A 9,163-nucleotide genomic window follows, 5' to 3' on the forward strand; every position below is an offset into this window, starting at 1 on the left:
TTACCAACAGTGATTATCCGTAGCAGGGCCAGCATCCATTTCTTGTCAACCAATTTCCAGAAAGGACTAATTGTTAGTAATACTGGAGAAAGAAAGGCTATAGCAAAACCTTCAAATCCTGTGAGTTTTAGTGTTTGCAGAGGAAAGTAATAGATCATTGGTCCCAGGCCATGGTAGAGAGACAAAGAAACACACCCTGCAAAAAAAATTATAAAAAGAAAAAGTTAGCTTTGACGTTGTTTCTACCAAGAGCCCTGCCCCTCCACTCCTCTCCTTCCTGAGCCTGGCCTCATCTGGGTTCCAGTCACAGAATTCCTCCCCTACTCCCGCTGTAAGCCTCTCAGCACCCTGGGTCTGTTCCTTTAACCATGTCCAGGTAGCTGGAGGTGGCCCCTTTATTAAATCCTATTCATTTGGACCATCTGAGTTGAATTCAGCTTTCTGTGGAGACACAGATCAATAAAATTTTCTTACCTAAGTTGACCATTAAATAATGAGAAATACCATGAAAATCAAAAGGAAGAATAAACAGCAGGACCCCCCTCTGTCCACCCCAGATCCCATCCAGAAGCACTTTAGTTGGACAACTATTCATCACTTTTTTTAGTAGACCATTTTTAGCCCAACTCTTAGGAGGCAGCCATGGTTAGGGCTACCCAGCTCTGACATCAGTTGCACCTTCGCCAGCAAACGAAGCATAATCTGGTGCAATATTAATTAACAGTGATGGACAGTTACCATGTACTGGTACTCTCTGTGCTGAGTGTTAATTCAGATCCCTGCTCTTATTCCTCATACAGACCTGTGTCCTACGAGGTGGGTAATCTTTCTACTCCCCTTTTATAAATGCAAAAATAAACAAACCAAACAACAACAAAACAGCAGACAAACAACCCCCTGAGACCCAGAAAGTTAAGTAATTGTCTCATGTCACACAAGAACCAAATGGCAGAGTAGACCTAAATCCAAGCAGTCTGGCTCCCTGTCTAGCCTGTCTCTTCACGAACTTCCCCCCAAGTGACTTTTCTTTTCTTTCTTTCTTTTTCTTTCTTTTTTTTTTTTTTTTTTTTTTTTTGAGACAGAGCCTCAAGCTGTCGCCCTCAGTAGAGTGCTGTTGCATCCCAGCTCACAGCAACCTCCAACTCCTGGGCTCAAGTGAGTCTCCTGTCTCCGCCTCCCAAGTAGCTGGGACTACAGGCGCCCGCCACAACGCCCGGCTATTTTTTGGTTGCAACCGTCATTGTTTGGCAGACCCGGGCCGGATCCGAATCCTCCAGCTCAAGTGTATGTAGCTGGCGCCTTAGCCGCTTAAGCCACAGGCGCCGAGCCGCCGCCAAGTGACTTTTCATCCTCCCTTCCTTACTCAGCGATACAGGACTTTTAACCACCTGCCAGAGTTGCTGGGAGGATTAAATGTCATCACACACACGGAATACCCAGCAGTACTGAAAGCCAGTCTCTTTCCATCTCCCAACTTAGCAAACTGAGTCAGAAAAAAAGTCTGAAGCCCTCCTGGAGAATTCCCAGCTCCCAGAAAATCAAGTTCTCAGCCCCTCCCAGGCCAGAGGGAATACTGGTTTCATAACGAACCGCGGGGTGCGAGCAATTTCCCACACGTTTGTCCGGGAACTCTGATTTCAGTTCTACAGCTCGCAGGGGACCTGAGGCAACCCCGCTAAATGAGCGCACCACCCGCGGGTCGGATCTTACCCCCAAATGCTAAGCGCGCAGCCGCCAAGAACCAGGGCAGCAGCTACCGGGGCTCACCTGGAGAATACGGGCGCCTTTTCCTTCTGAAAGTTAAAGTTCAGTACTGAATTGTACTAAACTTAAAGGCCCTGTGGGGAGGAGGAGTGGAGGTGGCTACATGTGTTTAAGGCGGACAGGTGGAGGGATTTGCGTCCCTTGGGCTCAAACCCAGAGTTGCGTGGGAATTCGGGAGACATCATCTCCTACAGGAGCCTCGCAAACTCCTTGGCTTCTGAACTTTAATCTAGGTCTCTCCTTTATTCTCTTCAATACCAAAAGTTCCCGGGGACGATAAGCACCTTTACTCTGGGCACCGATTGCCCTTTTCTCCCTCCATGGGCTCAGTCTGGGGAGTTGACACCCGCGAGCTCGCGGCTAGAGTGACCTCAGGTTACCTAGAAGGGTCTCCAGGAGGATTTCTCTCCACAAATAGGCCATCGCCGCGCCGTGAGGTGGCGATCTTCAAGAAAGTCGTTAGGGCCAGGCCCCGATGCGTGCGCCCTGAGCCCTCCGCCGGCCGCCGCGTCCTCCCGGGTGTGCGTCGCGCCCGGGGTCGGGTCTGAGTGCGCAGCCAGCCTGCAACCCGCCAGCCGAGCCGAGGCGGGGTGGGGCCGCTGAGACCACGCCCGTCCCCACACACCCAGCCTAGCCTACCTGGCCAGACCCGGCGCCACCTGCGCGCGTCGCGCCGCCTTCACAACGCTGCTTCTGCCGGAGTCCCAGCGGCACTCTGTCTACCGTGCGCAGATAACAGGAGATAGGAGTCCCAGCGCGCAAGGCCTGAGGGCTCAGACGCCGCGCCAGGCTCAGATCCTGCCACCAGGCTCCAACCAGATTGCCTGACCCGCCCGCAGAGCAGCCCCGGTAGATATGGAGCGCCTTATGGGGCCCGGCTGGCAAACCCGACCCTGGCGATCTTCAGGGGAACACGCGCGCAAATCCGATCTTGGCGATGGTCAGGGAGCCACGCACGCAAACCCGACCTTGGAGATCTTCAGAGGGCCAGGCGCGCAAACCCGACCTTGGCGATCTCCAGGTCGGGGGCGCGCGACCGGGTGAGAGTCTCCAGACCATGCTCCTATTCCACAGCATTCAAACTCAACTTGTTAATTGCATCCTGGAAGAGGGGCCAGGAATTTTAGCTGCTGCAGGATTTTCTCAGGAGAGAGGAAACCACCGATGTGGTGGAAACTCTGTCCTCCTCTTATGAATAATGATATCTAAGAGTGTCCCTCCCTAAGGAAACCGTGGGAGGGATCCTAATTAATGTACCAAGCGAAATAGGCCAGTTATTTCTCCCTCAAATATATCACAGCTCGGATCGTGAATATTTTAGAACTCAAATGCAATTTATCTTAATTCGCTTTAATGTTTTTAGAAGAACTTACCATATCACATGTGGAAAGTGTGGGTCAGAGTTCCTGGTCACTTACTTACTAACTAGTATGCTCTGTCGCAAAGGTTCATTTACAGGCCAAAGGAACAGAACTGAGAAATTAGAATAAACTTATTTTGGGTCAAAAGATCTTCACAAGCTTGCCAAGACAGTTACACGAGGAAAAGAGGAGTCTTTTCAACAAATAATTCTATGACAACTATCCATGTGCAAAAGAATAAAGTTAGATTTCTATCTCACACCATATACATTTACCCCAAATCAAAGTCTTAAATGTAAGCGATAAAACTATGAACACTTAAAAGAAAACATAGGAGTAAATCTCCATGTTCTTGAATTAGACAATGGGTTCTCAGAAAAGCACAACTGACAAAAGAAATAATAGGGAGGCCTGGCAGGCACAATCCACCTGCCTTAGCCTCCCAGAGTGCTAGGATTACAGGAGTGAGCTCCGAGCGGGAGGTTGCTGTGAGCTGTGCCTCCATGGCACTCTACCCAGGGTGATATCTTGAGACTCTGTCTCAAAAAAAAAAAAGAAAGAAAGAAAATAGAGAAATTAGACTTCATAAAAATTAAAAGCTTTTTGCTTCAAAAAACTTCATCAAGAAAGTGAAAAGACAACACACACAACGGGAGAAAATATTTCCAACTCTCACACCTGCCCTCCACTTTCACTTGGATCTCTCTGTCACTGGGGCTTTCTCAGCGTTGTCCCTTGGCCTTTTGAAAATGTCTCCCAGTGTTTAGAAGTCTCTGGAATATTTTGTGAAAATAGTTTTAGAAAGGCTGTGAGTGACATGGATGGTTTCTTTTCTTTCTTTTTTTTTTTTTTTTTAGCAAGGAAACAACTTCTTAGGATCCTGTACGTATCTGAACATTTCTTGTAAAACCTTCTAACTATTAGGTACCATTCTTCTTCAAGTATACATTTTTATCAAGTTGTTAGACATCTTGAATCATTCTGGACAGTAGTTTTGAATGAACCACTCACTCTTCTACCTGCAAGGTGGAAAATTGGTGGCAGGTGGGGAGCCTGGCAGCGCTCTCACTCAGCACCTTGGCACATCCACGGGCACAGCTCTCTTTTCTGCTGAGTTGGCCTCAAAATCCTCAGAACTGATGGCTGGGGAAGCCAAATGTGGCACATCTGAATGTAATGCTGAACCGGGTTGAATAGTGAAAACATTCCACTAAGTGAAATCAGCCAGACATAAAAGTCAAATATTGTGTAATGTCATTTATGTAAAATATCCAGAATAGGTAAATTCAGAGGGACAAAAGAAGATTGGTGTTTACCAGAGGCTGAAGCAGGGAGAATAGGGGGGTGACTGCTTATAAATGGGTAAGGGGTGATGAAAATGTCCTGGCATTAGATGGTGATGAATGCATAAATCTGAACACACCAAAGCCATTCAGTTATACAATTTAAAAGGGTGAATCAGGCCAGGCACAACAGCTCATGCCTGTAATCCCAGCACTCTGGGAGGCCAAGGCAGGTAGATTGCCTGAGCAGGTTCCAGACCAGTCTGAACAACAGCAAGACCCATCTCTAAAAATAGCTGGGCCTTGTGGCAGGTGCCTATAGTCCCAGCTACTTGGGAAGCTGAGGCAAGAGGATCGCTTGAGCCCAAGAGTCTGAAGTTGCTGTGAGCTGTGACACCATGGCACTCTGCAGAGGGCAACAAAGCAATACTCTGTCTCCAAAAATAAATAAATAAATAAATGAATAAAATAAACAAGAATAAAAGGGTGAATTTTATGGTATGTGAATTATATCTTAATTTAAAAAAGAAGAAAGAAATGTTCATAGCAGCATTATTCATAATAGCTAAAAAGTGAAAACAACCTAAATGTGTAACAAGTGAGTAATGGATAAATAAAATCTGATAAATCTATATAACAGAATATTATTCAACAATAAAAACTAGTGAAGTACTGACATATACTCTGACATGGATGAATCTTGAAAATATTGTGCTAAGTGAAAGAAGCCAGGCACCAAAAACTACATATGATGTGATTTCATGTTACATATATGAAATGTTCAGAAGAAACAAATCGATAGTGATGGAACGTAGATCAGGACACCTTAGGACTGCAGGGACAGGAGAAGAAAGGGGGATGACGAGTACAGTTTCTTTAGAGGGGGACGAAAATGTTATAAAATCAAATTACGACAATGGTGGCACAATTCTGTCAATATGCTAAAAACTTTGCATTGTACACATTAAATGGGTGAATTGTATGGTCTGTGAATTGTATCTCAATGAGGTTGTTTTAAAATGCAATTCATTCTAGTTATATATTTTTAATGTTTTGGTTGGGGTTACAGTCATTTTGTATCAGGCATTTTTCAGCATGTGAAGGACTTCCCTGGCTAAAAACAGCAGACACTGCATTTTTCCTTCCTTGTCACCCATGATTCAGAGCCCTGTGTACCCAGCAGGTGCTTTGTAAAGTTCGTTCCTTTGCAAAAGCAAATGCTAGGGAAAATTTTACTTCTACTAAGGATGCAGGGTGTTTTCTTCTGCACTCAGAGCTCAGTTTGGTTTTTTGTTTTCTGTTTTGGGTTTTTCTCCCTCTTTAGCAATTTGGTCACAGCTAACTACGGAGGAGTCTGGAGAGTGCGGTCTAGCTGTAAGTCCAGTATTGTGAGGCCATCGTCCACTCAGTCAAGTCACAAAGCCAGATGTAGAGCAATAGCTAACGTTTATTTGGTGCCTTGGTGGTGAAGGCGGGCTAAGACTAGAGGGCTTATCTTTGAAAGGTCTTAGGTAGGGCGGAGACACAGGGTGCACTTTCATGTGCTAGTGACTGCTGCCAGGTACGTTCCAGCTGGCTTCCCACTGAGACCATTCTGTTCATTTGCAGTTTAGCCCCCCTGGAGCTATTGTGTTTACTAGTTCCTCCTTCCTTCTGGTTGGGTCCCAGAAAGGGGGTGGTTTCAGCAGAGGTCACTGAACAGCTGAGACGAGAGCCTTGTGCTCAAAATAGGGTGGCCCAGGCTTGCTCTGTTTTTGGAGTTCCTCTGACCAACCTATCAAGAAAGGGAAAGAAACCAAGTTTTAGTGAGTAGCTATCCACCTCTTCTATAAAAAAATTACTTTCTATATAGGGTTGTTTTGAGGTTTAAATAAATAAAGTACTGCCAGGCACAGTGGCTCATGCCTATAATCTTGGCACTCTGAGAGGCCAAGGCAGGTAGACCACTTGAGCTCAGGAGTTTGAGACCAGACTGAGCAAGAGTGAGACCCTGTTTCTAACAAAAATAGAAAAATTAGCCAGGTGTGATAGTGGGCACTTACAGTCCCAGCTACTCAGGAGACTAAGGCAAGAGGATCAATTGAGCCCAAGGGGTTGAGGTTGCAGTGTGTTATGATGACCCCACAGCACTCCAGCCAGGGCAACAGAGTGAGATTCTGTTTCAATGAATAAAGAAAGAAGGAAGGAAGGAAGGAAAGAGAGAGGAGGAGAGAGAGGGGAGAGGAGTACTAAGGTCCTCAGCACAGCACCTTTGGAAGTCACAGTATTCAGAAAATGGAAACTTATATTGTTATTGGCCTGATCCCGTAATGTTTCCTTTCACCTTATATCAAGCACACAGGCCAGTAATGAGGATATGTCTGGCAACAGCGTCTCCATATTATGATCATTTGAATTGCCTTCTGCAGGCTTTCTGTAAATCATCCTGGCCTTTTCTCCAACTGTAGTGATAAGAATGAAATTGAGAAATTTCATTAGAGCCCCCTCCCCTACTCTTCTATAAAAAACCAATGATATTTCCATTGTGTTTGTGATCATTTTTCTAATTTTCCAGATTTCCCCTCTGTGACACATTGTTAGAAAATTGGTCATGAATTCTGATACTTTCCCACATAGCTTGTAAGTATAGTTTGAATGATTGTTCCTAAAACAGGTTAATAACTAAATTGCTCTGAATTTCATTCCCAAATATCCTAAGTCAAATAGAATGCTCATCTGAACTTCTAATTACTTTGCTCTACACTGTGTGCCTTTGCTGTGTAACTAGTGATGTTACATGACTTTTACTTACAGCACACAGAACACAATGACAGTATCATCCAGTTACACCTGCCCTGTACACTCATCCTTATATGTCAGTTCATTGCTGCTTCCTCAGTTTTCATATTTACCCTCTGTCTGGTTGAAATTTAATTTTGAAGGTCATGGTCTCTCCATTTTTGTTGGAATCTCTCCTTTGACCTCAAGTTGTCACATGCATATTTATTTTACATGGGAATGAATGAAGTCCATCACGGCAGCGCCCACACGTCTTTCTTCTGCCCCTATTTCTCGGAGCATGAACACATCAAGTCCAATCAGAATGTATTGAGACTACTTTTCTTTTTATCCAAAGATAAGACACAACAGAAAGAAATGATAAATGTTTGTGATTTGATTGTTACACATTGTATACCAGTATCCAGATTTCACTGCATATTCCATTAACATGTACCATTATTACATGTCAACTACAAAGGAAAAGATGAATAATCTTCTTAAAGAAAGACAAGAATCTCTACTAGAAGATAATACTTTTTATAGTCTCCTACTAAAAAAATAGAAATGGTCTTCTTTAACAAAGTACAAGAAGAAAGTGAGTGTCGTGGCTCATGACAGTAATCCCAACACTCTGGGAAGCTGAGGTGGGAGGATCCTTTGAGCTCAGGCGTTCAAGGTTGTAGAGAGCTATGATCTGTCACAGCTACTCAGCCTGTATGACAGAGTGAGATCTTGTCTCTAAAAAAAAAAAAATTTAAAGTAAAGAAGTCAAATGATGAGAAAGCTCTTCATGCCATTTCAGGTTCCCAATGATGCTGATTAATTTTTATTATAAAAAACACCTGTGCCACTTTAGGAACCGCTACATTCACATTTTACAATGACAAAGATCTGTTTCTCCCTTGCATCTGTGACTGCAACTGCACGCCATCATCATGAATCTGAGACTCAGGCTGAAGGAGCAGCCTCCACCTGTGGGTCTCACGGAAGGAAGACCACATCACTTCCACTCATGCTCAGCAAATACAGGGCCGGTGCCAACCTCAAGGGCTCAGCGTCCTCACGAAAGAGGCAGGAAGTATTTTGGATGTTAGTGCGATCTATTGCAGCCCTCTTCCTATAAGAATGCATAGCTCTGTTAGTTTAATTTTAATTCATAATTGATTCATAGTTTATTTAATTATCATCTTTGATTGCCTACTTCCCCCCCCCAATACATGGAGGAAATTTCCTCATGTCAGTAAATGATCTTCTGCAGTGTGACTTATTCACAGCCTGATATTTATGGTGAGGTTATTCCCTAGCACGGTTACATGTAACTTACTGAACCACCTCCCTACTGAAGGCTATTTGGGTTATTTTATTTATGGGAAAACTCAAATAAACAAAGATTCAACCTAGAAAACATAAATATTTCCTTTTGCCATAAGGTCCATTCAAAAAGAAAGAGTTTACATGTCTCCAGCACCATGACAGAAGTGATGAACGTCTTTAAAGGCTTGGCTCCATTTTAGCCGGAATCTTCAGGGCACTGGGCTGTGCCTGAGGTCAGTGGACTTCCACTTCAGACTGGGAAGACACAGAGGAGGTCACATTGGCTGTCCCCTTCCAATGAGACTTGTGGTTTCTCGCTCTGAATGGAAAGAACATGGAAGGTCCCCCTGGCAGAGAAGGTTCACTGTCACCCCTGTCCTCCACCATCTGCAGAGTAGCTCTGGAAAGGAGCCCCGCAGGGGTCTCCGTTTCCCAGCTGCCCTGGCGTCTTCATGGGATCCTGCATGGTTAGTTCTCCCCAGTGGAGCGTGGCCAGCGGGATCCGTGTCACTTCCAGGGAAGGAGCTTGAAGGTTGGTTTTCCCTCCTCTTTCTTCCTCTGCTTCTGACAGTATGACCTGGGGGGTGGGGTGGGGAAGGCTGACCCACAGGAGGAAGGAGCTTGCTTGGGTCCTCGGACCGCCACAGGGAGGAAAGCCAGCCCCGTGCAGGGAACGTGGGC

The 9,163-nt window shown here is 45.1% G+C and overlaps 1 protein-coding gene across 2 annotated transcripts in view; it reads right to left on the reverse strand.

The window, feature by feature from the left end:
- The window catches only part of CWH43 (cell wall biogenesis 43 C-terminal homolog), a 104,347-nt gene extending 102,103 nt beyond the window's left edge, over positions 1 to 2,244 (reverse strand). For both annotated transcript variants that reach the window (XM_053577779.1, XM_053577778.1), the window contains exons 1-2: positions 2,145 to 2,244; positions 5 to 196 (exon numbers count right to left, since the gene is read on the reverse strand). In XM_053577779.1, the coding sequence (XP_053433754.1) occupies positions 5 to 196; positions 2,145 to 2,187 (235 nt within the window). In that variant the 5' untranslated portion in view covers positions 2,188 to 2,244. The remainder of the gene's footprint in view (positions 1 to 4; positions 197 to 2,144) is intronic.
- Positions 2,245 to 9,163: the final 6,919 nt, after the last annotated feature.

The sequence above is a fragment of the Nycticebus coucang genome, chromosome 23 (assembly GCF_027406575.1).
Source record: "Nycticebus coucang isolate mNycCou1 chromosome 23, mNycCou1.pri, whole genome shotgun sequence".
Lineage (NCBI taxonomy): Eukaryota > Metazoa > Chordata > Mammalia > Primates > Lorisidae > Nycticebus > Nycticebus coucang.